We start from the raw sequence: 22,064 nt of genomic DNA, 5'->3' as shown, positions 1-22,064 counted from the left end.
GATACAAAGTGGTGAAGCTCAATTATAAAAGCAAAGATCTGGGCAGGGGATCATTATGGAACAGATTATGAACTGCCCATGTGCAAATTCCACATCAAAGCAAAGCAGAAGAGCGAAGTGCTTCCACAATTTGATATTAAGCATATACCCATTAATTTTAAGGAGAAAGGAGAAATAATTTTGAAATCCTGAACGTCATTGATAGGGAACTAGAGAAACTTGAGGAATGTAATAAAAGAAGATTTAAAGATGACTGAACAGAAAGAAAAAAAACCAAGATGTCAGAACAGGTAGTGGAAATTGTCAAAAAGAGGAGACAAGCCGAAGCAAGTGAGAGAAAAACATCAGAAAGGAACTCTCATGCTCCCATGGAAGACTGGTTGGTGAGACCAGAACGGAGCATCACCTTCCCTACAGGTATCTTTCTGGATCCCTTCGTGACATTCAGTACCATAAGTTACAGTGTCCTTCTATATGGGTCACTGTTCTCGCTAAGAGTTGGAGTTGGAGGCATTGTATTATGGTGGAACTGTCCTTTGTAAATTAGCAGAAACACTTAATGGATCTATGGGTGAAAGCTTGGATGGGGACTCTGTCAAGTGCATCAAGGATGGCCATTCATGCCCTTATCATCTCTTAGTTGGATTATTGCATTTCATTTTACCTAGGGTTGACCTTCAAGAACATTCAGAGGTATCAGCTGGTACAAAATATAGGGGCCTGGGGTTTTACTAGGTAGTCACAGCATTGGCATGTTAATCCACTACTAAGAAGAGAACTTTGTCAAATAGACTCTGCCTACTCCTATCAGGTGATGTGTGGGGAAGTGCCACAATGGCAGAGTTCACTGAGACAGCCCTGCTTCCTCAAAACAGCTTGTCTCCTTTATGAGGATGGTTCCTACTCTCAAGACTTTACAAAAGCTTATGAAAACTTGGCGATTCATGAGTCTTTAGAAATCAATTAATATGCACTAGCATTGATTTTAGATATTGTATTCTTAGGATAACAATGCTGATGGAATTATTTTAGTTTTAGCATTTATGTTCTGTCTCATGTCTGCTTGGGTAGAGCAATAGATAAATAACATAAATAAAATAAAACCATCCAAATAACTAAGACATTAATCTCTGACAGCTTTTAGGGTAGGAACTAGAATACAATGGAGTATATTTTGTTTCAATCAACAGTCAAAAATTTGGTAGGAACCAAACATAAATCATATGGCTGTAATTGTGTGCAAATTTAATAATGTCAAGCTTTTGTTAAGTTAATCGAAGCACACTGTGAAATGCATTGTTTTAATAAGTTTGCATATTGTTCCCTGATGAATTCTCTGTATATAATGCCTTTTTATTAGTGTTGGGTTTTTTTTGTCTCTTTCAATTTTATTATTCGTTTTTCTATCTACTTGGAAGCCTTTAAAATGGAAAATGTATTTAGCTCCCATTTCCTTCAAATAAAAAGAAGGAAAAAATCCTCATTTCATAAATTGCACTCTAAGGTAAATTGAATATTTATGTAGATACATAGATCTTCTTGAAGTTATCCTATGCTTAATCATCTCTACAGCAGCTCTTAAAGCAACTCCGAATGTTTAAATTTTCATAAATAGACAAACACAATATAATAAGCAGATCAAGCCACATACTATTTTTTTTCTTTTTGTTATTGTGGTGAAATTCACAAATTTATGCACAGACCCCCCCACACACTTCTAAGAACTTAAACAAATGAGTCACATGACATATAGAACATAAAGCTTAGAAAAGAAGACAGGATACCAGCATCTTATAGCTAACCATATTTTAGTTGGGAGGAAAAAAAACCCTAAATAATGTTAATATTTCTGCTATATAAATCACATTTTGGCACATGGGTACTATGCTAATCCTAGCATGATTTTCCTTGTCCAAAGAATGTCATGTAATGTGAACTCATCTCTGGTATCATGGAACAATGTACTGTTCCATAGATAGATAAAAAAATAAATAAAAATGTACTGCAGATAAATAAAAAAATTGATTCCAAAAGTCAATGAGAAAAATATAATCAACTGGATTATGTTGATTAAGAAGCCCGGGCTGGCAAGACTTGTTAGCACAAGCTTTCTTCAGATCTTCACATTCACTCTGACACGTATTGCTAAATAAGCCCTGAAGTGACCAAATTAAATCACTTTTTCCTACTGAAAAATTAGCAGTATCAATTTCAGACATTTCTGTGGCAATGCACATTAAATTCACATTATGTTAGAGGAGAGGTGTCAAACTCACGTCATCACGGCAGCATCACGTGACGTATCAGGACTCCCCCCCCCCCCTTTGTTAAACTGGGTGGCCAGCATGTGACAGATCCGGCCCGTGGGCCAGGAGTTTGACTGCCCTGTGTTAGAGGAAGATGTTCTTTCACTATTGTTTCTGATCACATCTTCTTCTGATATTCCAGGCTAATCACTAGACTCTACAACTTTTGCTTCAGCAATACATCTATGTCATTAGATTGCTATATAAGAGTAAAGACCCAATTATGTGTTAAACAATGTATGATGGAATAGAGAACAAAGCCAAAAGCTGATGAAACTTCTTCTTCCGAAGGAACAGGAGGGTTTTTTTTTCCTTATCAATTAGTCTCATTATCTTAAAGCATTTTAATTAACTGTACAGGAGTCAACACAGCCTGCTCATTTTCAGGAGGTATTTTTGTGGGTTTTTTTTTTTTTTTTGAGAGAGAGAGAGAGAGAAGGAGAGAAGGATGCAATAAGAATTAAAACTAGTTTGTAATTCTCTAGACTCATTAACAAAGCACAAAAGTAATTAGCAATGTCTTGATTTGGAAAAAAATGCAGAAACATCTGTATTTCTAATTTCTCTCAGCTACTAAAGCCAAGCAGATTAGGTCAGCCACGAGGCTAAATATCTTCTTTAGAATCACATTTGTTTTTCATAGGATAATTTCAATCAAACCTAATGGTGTAGTTAGTAGCTATTCAGCATCTTTTTTTTTAAATCTGAGATTGGACCGTAGGACCTGTGAACAACTGAAATATGATTTGAAAAAAATACTTCAGACCTCATGTGTACACAGCATCTTCCTATTATTCCTTAAAATAGGCTATTTTTATTTTACTAGCTTGTTTGTGATCCTGGAAAAATAAAAGAGATGCTAGGTGTTGCTTTAAGGAATCTTCCTCATTAAAGTTAATGTGACTCTTGCAATATCTTTTGGGGCCTGTTCCAGAAAATAGCAGAGAGGGCCCTTTATTCACCTAAGATCTAAAATACTTCTAGCAAAATATTTTTCAAAATCTATACAGTCCTCATAAATTTACTTTAAAGGAAACAGAATCAGTTTTGAAAGCATTTTCCTACTGTAGAATCATTTTGGCAAAGATGCTCAGTAAAATTTAGTCTCACATGCCCAAAAACTTTGCCTTAGCAGTTTAAAATAACACTTAGTTACAAACCCTGCACTACTCATGCAAGCGTTTTTGTTTCTGATATGGGAGCTTCTCTCAGGGTGAAACTTAAGGTGGAGGTGAGGAGAAATCTTAATACGTGAAATTAAGTCCAGATGAGGAGGAACAAGCTTTGCATCTTTGGGCCAAACAATTCCAGGGGAACACTACCTTTGTCTCTGAATAGTGTTTTATACCCCAGCTCAGAAATTATGCACAACTTGAGCCCACTATCACCGTTACTTTTTGTCTTGACATTAGAAGTTTTAAACAGAAAGATTAGAGGAGAAGAAGAAATAAAAGGAATGAGAATTAAAAAAGAAGAATACAAGCGTTTGCAGATGATTTGGTTTTTATTCTTGAGGACCCATCAGAGACAGCACCCAAATTGTTAGAAAGAATAGAGGAGTATGGAAAAGTAGCAGGCTTGAAAAGAAATAAAGATAAAACAAAGATCTTAACAAAGAATATACCATTAAGATAAAAGGAAGAATTGGCAGAAGTCTTGCAGATTCAAGTCCCACACAAGGTTAAATATTTGGGGATATACCTAACAGCTAGATGCAGCACTCTTAAGGAGGACAATTATATTAGACTGAAGCAGCAAATTGCGACTGACTTGATGAAATGGGAAAACCTACAACTATCAATGATAGGGAGAATATCTACAATTAAAACGAACATTGTACCCAGAATTTTATACCTGTTCCAGATAATCCCAATCAGATTGGGCAATGACTTTTTTGAAGAGCTAAACAAAATAGTTTTGAAGTTTATCTGGCAGGGGGAAAAGCAAGAATAAAACTCAAATTGCTACAAGATGCTAGAATAAGAGGAGGATTGGGGTACTTTACTGGGAGCTATATTACCAGGCAACAAACCTGATGTGGATTAAGGAATGAATAACACTAAGAAACTCTAGATTATTGAATGTAAAGGGTCATGATTTACTGTTGGGATGGCATGCTTTTTATGGTATAAGGGAACCAAAGCACATGGTTATTTTAGAAGACATTATATAAGGGAGGTTAAATTGGGAGAAGGTTAAAAGGTTTCATTACTTAAAAACTCCAGTCTGGTTATCAACCATTGAAGCATTTTCATATCCAATAATATATAAAAAGGAATAAACAGTTAGATATGTTGAAATATTGAATGCAGAGGGTGAACTCAAATCTATGCAAGAGTTAAAACAAGAAGGAATAGAAATGAATTAGTATTCATATGTGCAGATACACTCTAGATATAATGAAGATAGAAAATCAGAAGGTCTTTACAACAAAATGACTGAGCTAGATAAAATTTTAACAGGTACTGATGAAAAAGTAATTAAAAATTATTTGGATATCTATTAGAGGTTAAACTACAAGAAGAACAAGTCAAAGAAATTATGATAGCTTGGGGGGGGGGGATTTTGGACAAGGGATTGAGTTAGAGAAATGGCAGAAGTTGTGGTCTCAAAATTATAAAATGACAATGTCAACTGCATATAAAGAAAATTTGTATAAAATGTTTTACAGGTGGCACCTATCCCCAACGAGAATTGCAAGAATGTTCAAGAATAAGTCGGAAAAGTGTTGGAAATGTCATCAGACACTGGGCTCATATTACCACATGTGGTGGACTTGCACTGAAGCCAAAAGATACTGGACTAAAATTCACATGTGGTTTCAGAAAATGATACATAAACCCATAGACTTTAAACTAGATATTTTTTTTATTGGGAATTATACCAGAAACTTACAATAAAGACTTGAAATATCTGATTGTAAACGTTTTAACAGCAGCTAGAATTGTATTTGCAAAAAACTGGAAAAATGAGAAAATACCAAAACAGGAGGAAGTTATTTGAAAAATAATGGAGTGTGCTGAAATGAATACATTGACATTTGAAATTAGGGAACAAGAAGATGAGCAATTCTATAAGATATGGGACTTATCAGTGGCTAGATAAAAAAAACCTGGAAATGAAAAATGTTTTATTCATGTTTCAATTGAAGGAGATAAGTGATAATACAAAAATATTTTGTTGTTAAATAAATTAATAACGATACAATGAAAATGGCATATATATGAATTGAATAATTTAGAATATTTTGTTCTAAAATGAAGGATAACGATAATAATGACCCTATGTATATTTGATAGATATTGGTGATATTATGCATAATCGAAAGTAGTAATGTATAAACATAAACAATTGGAAAATTGTTTCACACTGTAAAAATAACTAGAATGAGATAGGTGATTATATAAAGGTATATTGTTATTAGATAGATAATTAAGGATGCAAGGGAATTAGATTTGCTGAAAAGGAAGGAATATTAATTGTAACTGAATACATGATGTACAATGAAAGTGAGGTACTTAGTTATATTTGATGGAAATTTATTGATCGCATATGCAATTGAAAATATGGATGCACAAACGCTTGTAAGCAAACGACATGCTGTATGTAATGGATGAGAGTTTTATATGTTATGTGTTGTTGGTCTTTTATGTTTCAATTTTTTTAAAAAAAATATATGCACAACTTGGGGTTCCTCCAGAACTCATAGCTCCTACAAGTGGTAGCTGTGCCAAAAGGGTTTCCACACATTTATGCCATTGCCTGAATTTCAGGACTACAGTTAAGGCCTAGGTCAGTGATGGCTAACCTTTTTGCCATCGCGTGCCAAAAAGGGACCCTGGGGTGTCATGCACGAGCGTGCCCACACCCATAATTCTATGCATCTTTCCTCCACGCATGCCCCCCTGCACTCCCCCCACCTTTGGCATGTGATGGCACGGTGGACCCGTTTTTTGAACCTTTTCTAGGACCCTGGGAGGGGAAAAAAGGCCTCCCACCCCTCCCGAGGCAGAAAACAGCCCATTTGCTCACTTCCAGTCACACCAGAAGGTCCACTTTTTGCTTCCCCCCAGGCTCCAGACCCTTTCTAGGAGCCTGGGGAGGGCTAACATGGCCTTCCCAGAGGCCCTCTGGAGGATAAAAGCAGCCCGTTTGCTGACTTCTGGTCAGCCCGGAAGGCCTGTTTTTCGCTCTCCCCAGACTTCAGAGCCTTTCTAGGAGCTTCGGGAGGACAAAAACAGCCTCCCCCCCCCAGACCCTCCAGAGGACAAAAATGGCCCATTTGCCAACTTCCGGTCAGACCAGAAGGTTCATTTTTCGCTCTCTCCAGGCTCCAGAGCCTTTCTAGGAGCCTGGAGAGAGCAAAAACAGCCTACCCCACCCCCCTGCGGTAGTGGAACTGAGCTCGTGTGCCCACTGATATGGCTTCGCATGCCACCTGTGACACGGATGCCATAGGTTCGCCGTCACTGGCCTAGGTTTTCTACCTTATCTGGGAGAAAAACGCACTTTGCATATTACAAATTTACAGGTCTGTTTCATGCTTTGCATGGTGGAAACCATTCTGTCTATTTGATTATCTATTTGACCACTCAAATGCAGTTCTGTTTATGTCTTAGAAACAGAAGCATGGATTCACCAGAGAAAGAATGAGAATGGCATGTCCACCACCTTGCTAAGTACACAACTCTACAATGGCCTTCTCCAATTTGTACAGAACTAAAAGCATGAGAGTGTTGAAAGGAGAATAAGCCAAATATTATAGCCATACTATATACCTTTTAGCCGGGACCTGGCCAGAGTTATTTTTCACACAAAAGACCCTCCTAGTCTGTACTCCAACTCCACAGGTTGCCTTGTTGTTCCAATTGATAGTCGTATTCAGAGTTGTTAGCAAGGCATTTTCTGAACAGAGACTCCATGCAGAGGTTTCCCAGTATAGCAGATTGCAAGAATGCTCATTACACAGTCGATACTCCTGGAGTGATGAAGGAGAAGGACAAGGCTTTCCACCTGTGAGTGATAAAAGCAACATAAACTGTAGCAATGGTTTCAAAAACAATGCCACTATTCAAGACGACACACTGCCTGCAGTAAATAAAGTTCCAAAACCAAGTTGTGCATTGTAGCAGTCAATCAAAAAAAGGAGGAATCTTTAAATGTGTTATACATATCTTTAAAAACTTTTTAAGGCTCTAGGTCTTGTTAGGTTTAAAAAAAAAGAATAAAAATTGGGAAAATAGTATTATGTATACTGATATATAATATAAGATATTATAATTACAATGTATACACAAATGTTAGAAGTTGAAGGATTATGATTATGTATATCTAAATATTAGTAGTAGTAGTAGTAGTAGTAGTACATTGTATAAAGTATACTGACCCAGACAATACACTAAGGATTTATGGATGTTATAAAAAAATCTATAAATAAAAATATATTTTTAAAAAGGGGGGAAACAAATCCCAGAAACCTTGATAAAGAGAGAAAACACTAGTACAGGTAGTACTCAACTTACAACAGTTCATTTAGTGACCGTTCAAAGCTACAATGGCATTGAAAAAGTGATGTATGACCATTTTTCACCCTTATGATCGTTGTAGCATCCCCATGATCAAAATGTAGCATCCCACATGATCAAAATGCAGACACTTGGCAACTGACTCACATCTTTCATTAGGGGTGTTACTTGGAACCCTGACAGTTGCAGAGTTCTGGGGTCATGTGATCCTCTTTTGCGACCTTCAGACAAGCAAAGCCAATGGGGAAGCCAGATGCACTTAATAACCGTGTTACCAACTTAAAGAAAGTTGTAGTGGTTCACTTAGCAACTGTGGCAGGAAAGGGTGTAAAATGAGACAAAATTCACTTAACAACTGTCTCACTTATCAAAAGAAATTTTGGGCTCAATTGTGGTCGTAAGTTGAGGACTACCTGTAATAGAGCATTACAGTGGTGGGTTCCGGATTCCATTCCAACCGGTACGGTTGGAACGGCCCCGGCAACACTCACATGCCCGCAGGCAGTGCGTGCATGCATCATACATATCTGCGATGCTTCCTCAAGCCCCCGTGACGCTCGAGCTGCTCGGCGGAGCATTGCAGAGGTGCCGTACGTGCCATGCGCGTGCACGGAAGCGCCAAATGCTTAAAGCACAGGTAAGGAGCGAGGGTTGGCCCTCCGGAACACTGTACCAAAACAGTATCCGGTGCTCCAGGCAGGCTCCGGTACGCCCGTACTGGGGCATACCGCCTGCAATTAACATTTTCAAAGTACAAAAATAGAACTTGAATGTTACAATTATTTGGAAGGTTGAGGTTTTACCCAACATTGTTTAGCCAATGATTGGGCTATGCTGCTTTTCCTTGGATAAAAATTCAGTATTAGAACAATTGATATTACTTGCAAGTGAGATATTTTCTATCTATAGCCTACAGTCATATGAAAAAGTTACTGCATCCCATGCTTCTTCTTTTTTTCATTTTTAACATGCTTTGACATTTTGTAGAAGTGGCAAGTTTCATCCTAGGGAAGAAATCCAAAGAGGAATCAGCCTAGAGTCACTATGGACTAAATCCAAACCCTCTTGAACTCCATTAATCTTTATCTAGTGTCAAAATTAGTTGACCATTTGTTGAATAGATTCCTGTGCATAGGCATGCAATAATAAACCCGTTTAATTGTAACTTCATGTGTGGTCCTGGTCTTTCCTGCCTGACACATTTCAATATTTTATTTTCATTCAAACAGCTTATAAACAGGTGATGGCATTAAACAAACAAATTATGAAAACTGGCAATTATTTATTCAACAAAAAGTTAACAGATATGTCATTTTCTTCTGTGCAAAAAATAAATGCGACCTTGGATCAAATATCTGATATTGTTTGTGAAGTTTTGCATGTACCAGCTTTTCAAATCAACCTGCAGCATCACAATATGATTTGAAAAATGAAGTTTGACTTGGTCATTCTAGAATCTTCTGTGTCTTGTCTTTTCTTTCCCCAGCTATTGCTTAATGGATTTAGGGGAATGTTTAGAGTCATTCTCATGTTGCAAGCTCCACATTCAGTTGAACTTCAATCTTCTGACAGTCAGTCTCATGTTAGATCTGTTGCTGTACATGGCAAAGACATTTCAATGCCTATCTGGCAATTTCAGGACTTTCTTTTAAAAGCTCTATCCGGAAATTCACTATTCTACCCTAGGAAATATTGCTTGTCATGTGAAATCAGTCAAAAGTCTGTAAATTGTTCCTTCTCCCTGGATGGCAATTCAGTGGCAACTCGCAGGGACTTCATTCTTAAGTATATTTGCACGGGATGCCTTCTTGATGATTAAATAGACCTCTTGGGGACATGCAACTATGTCTGTCCCATGAAAAGTGAAGAGAGATTGATGGACTCACTACAATCTGTCTGTGCTACTAAGCAAGTTAGAAACTCCTGGTGGATTTCTAGTTCTTTCTGCTTTCAATTCTCCCAGCTACCATTTAGAAAACACGGCCACCAGGGGAAATGTTTTTGGGAATTTGGGAAGTGTGTGTGTCTGTGTGTGTGTGTGTGTGTGTGTGTGTACAGGAAAACAAAATCAGGTAGGGGTAATGGAAGAGTAGCCAGTCATCTTCTGTATGATTTGCTTGCAAATGTGAAGGACAAGTGTGTGTCCTTTTTTTAGTCCAGTGTTTTCAGGTTTCTGCCATTTCCCTTGCCTTAGTCCCTCTTGGGTCTCATTCAAGTTAAGCAGTTTAACAAAAGCAGTTTTAGAGCATAGTTAGGAGTCTATAAGCTTTTATCGTTATTGAATGTTCATGGCATTTTTTGCTGAATCTTTATGCATAAGGGAAATATAGAATGCTTTTAATAAAAAAAAATGGAGTCAACCAGAGACAATTTTGATAACAGTAGAACTTCCTTAGTTGATAATTATATCTTTCCGAAACATCAAACATTTTTTTTAAAGATAAGGATTGCAGAAGCACATCACTTCCTAAGGCTGAAGCAATGTAATATCTATTAAAACATTTGGTGCAAAATACTATCTAAACCAGGGTTGGTGAACCTTTTTGGCACCAAGTGCATGTGCGCTCATCCAGTTTCCAGCGGGCACATATGCACCAGCTCCCTGGTCTTCTAGTTTCCGGAACCCGGAAGAGTAAAGGGGAACAGCTCACGAGCCAAGAGAGATGGCTCTGTGTGCCACTTCCGGCATGCGTGCCATAGGATCACCATCACAGGCCTAAATGGAGATTGGCCACTACTAAACTATTCTTAAACAGTGATATTCTACTCCAGATAATAATCAAATTTAACCATAATTTATCACTGTAACAAAAGCTATAAAATAAGACTGAAGGGAAAATAAAGCTCAGAAAGAAATGCATCATCATTATCATTACACTTAAGGAAAATATGAAAATATTAGCACTTTTTACCGTGTTTTCCCCCAAATAAGACAGGGTCTTATTTTCTTTTGACCCTCGAAATAAGCACTTGGCTTTATTTTTGGGGAGATCTTATTATTTTTGAGGTGCAGGAGGCGGCGAGCGTGGTCACCTCATGGCTGCTGCTGTGTTGCAATATTTTTGGGGAGAGCTTATTTTTGGGGAGGGGTTATTTTAGCGCATGCGCCCAAAAGCCCAATTGGGCTTATTATCCAGGGAGGTCTTATTTTCGGGGAAACGGTAATATTTTCCTTTTATGCATTAAATGTGAGAAACCAAAATGAAGATGCAATGAAAATTGGCTTGGGCTAAAGAAAACTGATGCTTAAAATTCACATAGTTGAATTTAAACTTACAAGGTTATTTTAAAAACATCAAAGTTAATCAAAGTAGTTTTAGGCACACTTGGTGTCTGTTTCTTTATCTGATGTTCTAGTCAATTTCAACATTTCCCCCTTTCTGGCTGAACAGTTGACATGCTCCTTTCGAAAGGAAAAACCAAAGATGTTTCTGTGGAAACTGGATCAAGCACCGACCCAAGGACTAGCCAAAGTTGAGAGTCTCTTTGGCCAACTATAACCAGCCACCCTTGATTGCTTCACATTAAATCTCCCCCATACTGTATGGACTGGTCTGAAGTTGTAGTCTTCTTCCATTTTCCCAGGACAACCACTAGCTCTGCAGCAGATCGCCTATGAGATGGAGGCACCATTGTGAAGCCGTGATAATTGAAGCCAGGATAATTGGGGTGCAATAAGCAGTCTGGGGGATGAATTGAAATTTGGGATCGTCTACCCACATCCAGGGTGGAGGACTTAAACATGCTAGCCCAAGTCGCTTCATTATACCTTTTATATGTAAACGAGGTTATCTGTGATGTGCAGACCCTTCCTATATCTATTGAAGGATTTCTATTTCTATACAGCTGATGAACCTTTATTCCACAGGAATTATGTAATTAACATTGTTTATTGTTATGTGAAAAAAATTATATAGTTACTATATTTACAACTGTTTAAGAGACATCAAACTCTGACATCTCCTATGCCACCTTTACAGATTAAATTGTCTTTGGAATACAGACAGTAACTACACATGGTGATTGCCTCTGCTTAACATTATATAATGCTTGAGAGGATGGATAGTCAAGGAAATAAACAAATGGAGCATAGAACAATTCAATTCAGAATTTTTACATGATACAAATGGTCGGGCATAAACTATTGTACTTTATGCACACTATATCTTGACCCAACTCTTTTGACCAATCCATACTGACAAAAAAGTTGAAGTAAACAGAAGAGGATTAGCAGCAAGATGGATGGACTTAATTATGACAGGAGTGAATGAAGCATTGAGAGACCTAAAGGTCAAGCTAAAGACAGATCATATATGGGTGCTAAGAGTCAATGACCCTAAATTAATAGCATGATTAAATTAACCATTGATTCTTGCCTGCTGCTATGCATACATTGATTCACTGAACAAGAAATGTATGATAATTTCATTAATTTTAGTTACTTTCTTTAAAAAATGATATTCAACATATTCAGTACAAATTATTGCACTTGCGCATTCATTCAGGCTTTTAAAATATGCTCCGAAGGACCTTACAAATAGGATGATTTAATATATGTAAATATATTACATTTGCATATATTAATATACAGTATGTAAGTAGATTGTTTTTTAGAACCCCATTTTCTTTTTCATTTTTATGTGTTGTACAATATTCTTCTCATGGATCAATTCCGTGAGTAACAGAAATGTCACATCTTCTGTTTTAATTAACTCCTGTAAATTTTAAACACAGTTAACTTATTTTATAAATAAAAAACCACATGAATAAATTGTTGTATCTTAGCTTAGTTTCTCTGAGATCCATTAACTGGGTAAAATTAAGCAGAATGTAGGGATACGCAGGGAAATACATTTCATGTTAACATGAAACTATCCAGATTAATTTTCCATTTTCCTGGATTTGGGAATGTGTTGTTCTTATCATTACCAGAAACGCACATTGCCTGTGTGTGTGTGTGTGTGTGTGTGTATACATACATACATACATACATACATACATACATACATACATACATACATACATACCAAAGGAGGAGGAAGAAATATCATATATGTTTGCTGCCTTGAGCTAGTTATAAAAAGTAATAAAGTGGGATAAAAAAATCTAATAAATACATACATGGAATATTTGGATACATTAAAAACTTCATTATATCATGATTTCAAAGTTGTCATCTGCAATTTAATGTCATAATGAATTAGTAGATATTTGTATATAACTTTGTAAGCTTATTTTTCCCCAAGTTGCAAGTTAATAATAACTGTTGCTAAAACTATTCTAATAATTCACTTGGGAAGGCATTGAATTGGAATATGAAACAGAACACAAACTTGAAAAGTCAAGTCCCCTGAATGTGCGCTCTCTCCCTCCACCCCCCTTCTCTCTCCACACAAGCATACACAAATCATTTTACTTTTTTAAAAATTTACATCTGATAATTCTAGCCATCCGTGTTCATAACGATTATTGATTGTGGTTTCTGACAAATATAGCAGTCCCTAGTATAAAACAGTAAAGGCTTTAGAATGAGAAACAACACATAAAAATGAAGAAAAAAATGGGGTTCTAAAAAACAATCTACTTACATACTGTATATTAATATATGCAAATGTAATATATTCTATGGTCATCACTATGGTCATACTAAAAAAAATAGATGTAACACTACATTGAAAACTTAACCCTTTCAAAAAAGGTTTCTATAATTTTATTCACTTCATATATTAGCTTCCATAGCATCCTAATGACAAATACATTTTCTCAAGTCAATGATGATCTGAAGACTGTGATCTACATGTTTGGAAATCAATGGAATGAAACTTTAGCATATCTAGTGTCTTCTGATAGGCAAAGATTCCCAAGCATGCCAGCTTTGGTACTTGACAGGAATTCTATTTGGAAGCAAATAAGCTAAAAAAGCATTGATTACCTTCTCCTGGTAATGCCAGTACAGATCTTGTTCTGCTTTGCCTGCCCTCTGAATTTTTATTGGAACAGGAATGAGAACAAGGTGACCATTGCAACCACTCCGTCACAACACAATCCATTCCACAGGGTACTTCACAAGTTGTTGTTTTGGAAGGCAATGGAGAATCAGCACAAAAATCATCAGCTACATCCTCACCTAAAAAGGAAAGACACCAACATAAAACGATAAGTGCCTTGATCCAGAAAAAGATCATTAGTACCACGATGAAGAGTAGGGTAGGAACAAATGTTCATCAGTTCACACATGCTTTGCTTTGTGTTGACAAATGCCAGGTGTGCGCAATGTACATCCTCCTACTTTATAGTGATTCAATCATCACCACTTCTTTCTTTGGGCCAGAGTTCAGCAATGGCATCACCTTATTATTAATTTCCAATTATTATCAGCCCTTGGAGGCATAGTAATACAAAATAATAGAAATTACCATCTAACAATATATTGCAAAGTATTACAAGACAACTGCAATACACTACGGTCTGACCTTATTGAAATATTGGCATGTGTGGGTCAAAATGTCTTTGCAAAATAAAAAAAGACATATTTCAACTGCCTTGACTTGTCAGTAGTGACATTTACAAGATGCAAAACCATATTTTTGACATCTCCTACAAGTCATATTCAAAAAGGTCAAATTCAAAACATCTATTAGTTCGTTTTCAGACTTCTTAGAGTCTTCAAAGCAGTGTACAATTAAACAACTACATTGAAACAGTTAGATAGCTAATGTTTTAAATGAGACTATTAAAATCCCCAAAGTCCATCAATGAGGTTGGATATATTAGGGTCGCTCATACCCCCCCCCCCCCAAAAAAAACCTCTAGTTGTCAACTGCAAGCTTCAAAAACATGGCAAATATTTTCCTTAGTGTATTCTTCAGTAAAAGTTCAATATACACTTGATGTGAAGAAAGGTTTGAGGAAATTATGTCCACTGAGAAGCTGAACCAAATACTTAATAATTCTGATCATGAAGCAACACAAGAGAAATGTATGTGCTATCTTGGAAAGATAAGGGAAGTGCATATGTTTAGTTGATCCTGGCCTTTTGGGGCACTTGAAAATAGAAGAACATGGTGATGTGCACGCAGATAAGACAGAAAACTGGACTGAGTTATGGATATCAGCTCTGAAGAATTCCCCAGTTTGAGCTCTTTAAACATGAAATCTGTATCCCCTTACAAACATTTTCACTCTGAATAACTTTCCTCCTCCCTCAGGACTTCTGCTTTTGTTATATTTAAGGAACCCAAGACTGACCCAATAGAGGCAAGTAATTTAAATATGAAGAGGAGATAGCAATAAAACTAGGAAATGCAATTGAAAGAGAAAGGAGAAAAAAAGCTATTTGGTTTATGATGATAATGTAGTGAGAAGAGATTTACATTTCTTTCTCTTTGCAGAAAGGCACACATGTTGCCAGTGGAAGCAGCTGTCAAATGTGAATCAGTAATTTCTACATTTATATTTCTAAATGAGGGCAGCTTCATAGTCCTTGAAATCCAAATAAAACTTTTCAAGCATATTATGGGTAATAATAAAGAGAATTGAGAATCGAGCAAGCAATAATGTCAAAATGGATGGATGGATGGATGGATGGATGGATGGATGGATGGATGGATGGATGGGCGGGCGGAGGGATGGATAGATGGCCGGCTGGCTGAATCTCTCTCTCCCCCTCTCCCGCCCTCCCTCCCTTCCTCTCCCCTCATCGCCATCTCCCCTGCCTCCCTCCCTCCCTCCCTCTCCCTCTCTCTCTCTCTCTCTCTGACTTCCCTGTGTGATTCAAGATGACGAAGGTTAACTTTCATGATCACTGTATATTTAGTCTAGTGTGCTGAATGATGACATAAACATCAAAATAAGAATGATGAAATAAACGTCAAAATAAATGTCCTCCAACAAGGCTTCTCATCATGAATGAACATCAATCTCTTTTCATGACCCATTTAGCAAGATTCACTTGCTGCACCTACAACCTGTCATTAAGTCATTCTCTGAGAATGGCCCTATTGCAACAACCCCACTCTGGAAATTCACATCTAGCTGACAGCAGATGTGCTAAAACATGGAGGGAGGGCAGGAGAAGAAGAATTAAACCATGCACCAATTATATGTGCTTGTCTCCAGACATCATTCTGATATTATAGCTCTTGCAAGGATTTTGAGAATCTGCCTGGATGGCAGTTGTTACTAGATTCGAAAAACTAGAGGCATGACAGAGTTATAAAGGACCCTTTAAAGTTATTTTAAGCCTGGGGGTTTTGATAATTTACAGGACAGGAGCCAACTTGTAAATTAGCATGTAAGTAAATAAATATCATTTTACCATTTCTACTTAAAACACGTGTATCACATATTTGCTCTGGGAATGAGATAGACAGTTTCTAAATTTGATATATATCAAATAAAAAATCAGCCTTCTTTGTTACATTTCTTTTTCAAAGAAAACACAGAATACATGTCCATCTCCCAACTTTCACAGCTACAATTCAAATGATTTACATTTTATGTTTCTTCTATTCTATATGGACAGAAGTAAAAATTCCTGCTTGTAGTAACAATGGTATTGCTATAACCTCTAAAACAAGGAATAGAATTACCGAAGAAAAGAAGAACTAACCTGATCATGGGTTTCAGGTGATCTCAAGAAAATATTTATGCAGGTGAAAAATAGGATACATAACAAGTGTTGAATATCACCTGCTTCAGCACAACTTGAAAATGCAATATAGTAAAATAATTTCATAAGGATAGCACTGGACGGTTTGACAAATGAATTATACAGATCTTTTATTCAAAATCCCAGGATATGAGAAATGTAAAACAGTCGAGGAAACTAGAATGCCAGAGAGGAGTTCACTGCAGTTTCATCCTATCATGTTGCCACCAATTTTAATGCCTTATAAAAAGCTGACTTTATTCTCACACTGGACAAACGTGATTGAAAACAAAACAATCCATTTATCCAAAACGCATTGGTTACAAGCTATCTATAGCAGTGGTGAGATTCAACTTTTTTTAATATCGGTACTGTGGAGTGGCTTTGTGGGCGTGGTGTGGCTTTGTGAAAGTGGCTTGGTGGGCGTGGCAAGGGAAGGATACTGTAAAATCTCCATTCCCTCTCCACTCCAGTGGGAAGTTACTGAAAAATCCCCATTCCCTCCCAATCAGCTGGGATTTGGGAGGCAGAGAATAAATGGGGGTGGGGCCAGTCAGTGTTGGTATTTACTGGTTCTCCGAACTACTCAAAATTACCACTACCAGTTCTCCAGAACTGATCAGAACCTGCTGAATATCACCTCTGATCTACAGCAACTGCCAAAGATGTATTTCTGATTTCTTTGACTTTCCTCAAAATAATAAATTGCAGATGGCGAAACAAATTATTTGACTCTAGCTGTCTATAGAGATCCTGGGTCATCCAGACCATGGTTGTCCCAAAGATGCTTTTTCAAAAGGCAACTGGACTTTCTTTGTTTTTCCTTGAAGACGTTTTGCTTCTCATCAAAGACGTGAAATGAAAAGGTTTTTGAAGAAACTTCCTGGATGAGAAGCGAAACATCTTCAAAGAAAACCAAAGAAAGTCCAGTTGCCTTTTGGAAGAGCACCTTTGGGACTCTGGCTTTCTGTGAAATTGATTGGCAAATCCACATTAATGTAATGGCCTTAACAAGTCTTCAGTACCAAAGGCTGGGTCACCAGACTGTTACTCTTCTTTCTTTTAGATAGATGGCTCTTTGGTCATCAGCTATATTCTATTAAGATTTTGGCTTTCATCTTGAGAATTGACGCTCATGAAAGAAGGAACCAATTTTTAAATGTATGCTATCTAAACTTCTTTCCATTCTACACTAAAAATAAAAATAAAAAATCCCAGCACATGAGAAAGATGTTTAGAGCAAACCAGAGCTTGAAGAAAACGATTGATTAAAAGCCAGCATCCTAACAGTTACTGCATGCAATAATTAATTACAGGTAGTCCTCCACTTACAACCATTTGTTTAATGACTGTTTGAAGTTACAACAGCACTGAAATAAATGACTTATGGCTTTTTTTCACACTTATAATCTTTGCAACATCCTCACAGTCTCATGATCAAAATTTGGACAATTGGCAACTGGCATGTATTTATGATGGTTGCAGTGTCCTAGGGTCATGTGATCATATTTTGTGACCGTCTGACAAGCAAAGTCAATGGGGACGCCAGATTCATTTAACAACCATGTTAACAGTTGCAGTAATTCACTTAACAACTGTGGCAAGAAAGGTCATAAAATGAGACAAAAGTCATTGAACAATTGTCTCATGTGGCACCAAAAATTTGGGAATCAATTGCAGACATACCTCAATTGAGAATTACCTGCAATAGCCATATGCTGACATGATCACTAGTCTACCTTCCTTCCTAAAATTAATAATAAGAATGGAAATTTGGAAATTTGGAAGAAGAGTTGCAGAGAATTACTTCATAATTACAAGTTTTACAACAATATAATGTTATAACACATCACATTATTTTGTTGTTATTGTTGTTATACTGTTGCAAGCAATGTTGGACTGTATATAATTTTGCAACCAAGCACTAAAAAAAAGAAGATCCTGATTTGCACACAAATGACTCAAGCAATAGTTTGGTTTATTTAATGGCATGCTGTCCATCAATATTACTTCTTGTATCTATTCTTGTTCTCCTTGTAAAATAATGAAACAGTCATTAAAATACTATGCTGGCTACAAAAAATTTATATCTCATTTAAATCTTGGGAAACAATACCAATAAACATTGAGTAACTGCTTCACTATAACAAAGATGTCAGAAGATGGTAGTAAATTCAGGAATGGAGACAGAAGGAAATCAAAGTTACCATTTGCCTGCTTACTAATAGCAATTTTAAATCTTTCAGGATAAGTTGTCTTAATGGGGAAAAACCTACTCTCAGATGTCTAATTAGCCAAAGGAACTGTTGCCTTTAAATACTAGGTAACAATAATAATACGATTTAGGAGGAAAGGATTGATTTGATATAATCGTTTGTAATGTACTCAGCTCTTAGCAATGTTGTCACTGACTTTTTCCCCCCATTCTGAGACACCAAATCAAGTCGTAGCAATTCGAGTTTCATGTCATTGCCTTGCCAGGTGAAAAGCCTACATCACACAGACATTGCTATTTGAATGCTGATTGCAGTTAACATAAATCCAACAAGCCATGTTGTCGGTTTTTCAGCGTAAGCATCAGGGTGGGAAATAACCCATCACTATTTTAGAAATTGAAAGAGGAAAGGAAGTTAGGGGAGGGGAGCAAATAAAATAATGAAAAGAATTAGAAATGTCACAGAGAGAGAAAAAACAAGCAAAGAAGTAATGTTTAACAAAGGGGAAATGGAAAATAAGACGAACATTTCAGAGTTTGCGGACATGGTTCAGGGAAACAGCTGAACAACACAAGAAAGGAAACGACATGAATTTAAAGAAACGTCAAAATGGCTTTGTCATTTCACACAGTGCAGAACATCATGTAATTTGTAATGTAAGGTTAACTGATGGCAAGGAACACAAAGAATTTTATAAGAGAAGTAGATCTGTTCATGGGATTGCGTCTAGTAGAAATCGGAATGGAATGCAGAACAACCTTCATTCATTCTTTTTACAAATAACTCAAGCTGGATAATATATCCAGCACACATTCTTCCTTCTATTTTCCCCCAACTATCCTGTGAGGTGAGTTCGGCTAAGAGAGTGACTAGCCCAAGGTCAGCCAGATGGCTTTCATAGTTAAGTTGAGACTAGAACTCACATTCTTCTGCTTTCTAGCCTGATCCCTTAATCCAGGAGTGTCAAATCAGTAGTCCGTGGGCCAAATGTATCACACGCAGGCCATACCCCCCCCCAGCTCTGTGAAAGAATTTTTTTTTGTGAAACATCACGGGATGGCAACATGACACCGCAGGTTTGACACCTGTGGCTTAATCACTTAGACCAGGGGTCGGCAACCTTAAACACTCAAAGAGCCACAAAGGTCCTAACCGGAAGCCCCCCGTTCAGCTTTGGAGCCGACCGGAAGTCTGGTTTCCCCACCATAGGGTCTCCTCCTAGTGTGGCATCCTTTTTCCTCTACCTGTCCTAACCGAAAGCCCTATCAATTGTGGAGCCGATCGGTGACAGGGAGCCGCAGCAGAGGGAAGAAAGAGCCACATGCGGCTCCAGAACTGTGGGTTGCCTACCACTGACTTAGACCAAAGTGGCTCTCAATGGCCATTCCATCCACTTCCAGGACTTCCCTTCCTGTTCCAGAGGCTAACCGGAGATGATGCTTTAGCCTTCTTAACTTTAATGATGGAAGTCAGTGTGGTTTAAAAGAGTCTTTCGTCAGCTGAATGCAAAGTAGGCTCTTACTAGAGTTTGGGGAACTTTGTTCTTTGCTCGGTTGCTTTTTCTTTCTCTAATTCTCTCATTTTTCTCTGTCAGGTTTTGCTCAATGATTCTCTTTATACATCATAATCCTGATAGCCACAGGGACTTTTCTCTTTATTTCCCTCCTCTTGGGCTCTCTTTTGATTGATTTTTTTTTAATGGCTGATCTGGCAGTTTAACTCCTGAGTTCTTTCTCCTCAATTTTTAATGTTTTCTATGGTAGCTATTCGGTTTGAGGCCAGTATCACTTTGCAGTTATCTTGTAATTTTCTTAAATTAATAAATGGGGTATGACTATACGATATAACAGAGAGAAATATTTCCTAAACCTCCTGCAACTAAACTGTCTTTCCCATTCTTTCTGAAATTTTGAACAGGTTATCCACTATTTCCCTGTAAACTGGGTGGAAATGTGTTATTTTTATCATGCACTACTAGGCTTCAGTCCATTGCAAAATCAAATCTTATATGAAAATCCTGGGAGGAAAAAAATATGTGTAAAATCCCTTTATCCTTTACAGTTCTATTTAATTATTCTTGTTCTGCTTTCACAATTACAATTCATCTTTTTTTTTAATTCTTCCTATTCTGCTCCTCAGTAGCTGATGCCAATGTACAGATAACACAACTTTTTTTTAATCTGAACATTATGAAGATGTAACAAAACAAGGTAATAAAACATACTGTAATATTTCAGCCAGTCTGTGAAACCTTTTTATATGGTTTCCATATAAATTCCACAATTCTAGGCATGTCTGCCATTGTTCACTGAGAATCATTTTTGCTAAATGTGCTAGGATTTAAGAGTCATTCATGCAATATGAAGACAGAGGTAAGGATAGGGGTGAAGAGAGAAATAAACGTTAATGAGAGAACTGAACAAACTAAAGTATCTCATGAATCCTACAATTCAGCCCTGTGAGCTCCACTGGGACATTATCAGAGTTTTAGGTCACATGGAAACTGAAGAATGTTCAACCATACATAGAAAGACTTGGCTTCTTTAGAAAGTCATACTATTAATAATCCTGGCATCAATTGTTATTTCAGCAACACTGGATGAGTGCAAGAGATAGAATTATTGACATTAAGGCTATGCTCATTAAGCTTGTGTGATGTAGCAATTAACATGCTGGAAGAGATCCATATCCTTCCTTTCAAGACATCGGTCACTATCTTTCAACCTGAGCTATTTCACAGGATTGTTGCAATGGGAAAATGAGGACTGAATACTATCTGGAGCTCGTGGTGGAAACGGAAATTTATCAAATAATTACATAAATAGAATTGAACCAGTAGGGTTTCCTGATAATATTAATGGAACTCTAAATCCTTTACGCGGTGGCTCAATGGCTAAGAGGCTGAGCTTGTCGATCAGAAAGGTCGGCAGTTAGGCGGTTCGAATCCCTAGCGTCACATAACAGAGTGAACTCCCATTACTTGTCCCAGCTTCTGCCAACCTAGCAGTTCGAAAGCATGTAAAAATGCAAGTAGAAAAATAGGGACCACCTTGGTGGGAAGGTAACAGTGTTCCGTGCGCCTTCGGTGTTTAGTCATGCCGTTCACATGACCATGGAGACATCTTTGGACAGTGCTGGCTCTTCGGCTTTGAAACAGAGATGAGAACTGCCCCCTAGAGTCAGGAACAACTAGCACATATCTGTGAGGGGAACCTTTACCTTTATCTTTAAAGTCTTTTATTTTTTTCACCCGTTGACCCAGGATTAGTTTACTACAGTGATTCAGTTCTTGTCTGCCAGTACATGCCAAATGTGAGGAAGAAAGGATCGAGCAAGAAGGGTGGCAAGAAACCTCGATGAATTGGCG

The 22,064-nt window shown here is 37.3% G+C and overlaps 1 protein-coding gene across 2 annotated transcripts in view; it reads right to left on the bottom strand.

The window, feature by feature from the left end:
* Window positions 1-22,064, bottom strand: part of THSD7B (thrombospondin type 1 domain containing 7B) — a 533,620-nt gene that overhangs the window by 217,901 nt on the left and 293,655 nt on the right. For both annotated transcript variants that reach the window (XM_081936133.1, XM_081936134.1), the window contains exons 8-9: window positions 13,764-13,958; window positions 7,085-7,319 (exon numbers count right to left, since the gene is read on the bottom strand). In XM_081936133.1, the coding sequence (XP_081792259.1) occupies window positions 7,085-7,319; window positions 13,764-13,958 (430 nt within the window). The remainder of the gene's footprint in view (window positions 1-7,084; window positions 7,320-13,763; window positions 13,959-22,064) is intronic.

The sequence above is a fragment of the Natrix helvetica genome, assembly GCF_964273705.1.
Source record: "Natrix helvetica genome assembly, chromosome: 1".
Taxonomy (NCBI): Eukaryota; Metazoa; Chordata; class Lepidosauria; order Squamata; family Natricidae; genus Natrix; species Natrix helvetica.
Note: the sequence above shows the minus strand (reverse complement) of the source record. Positions and strands in the feature narration are given on the sequence as shown.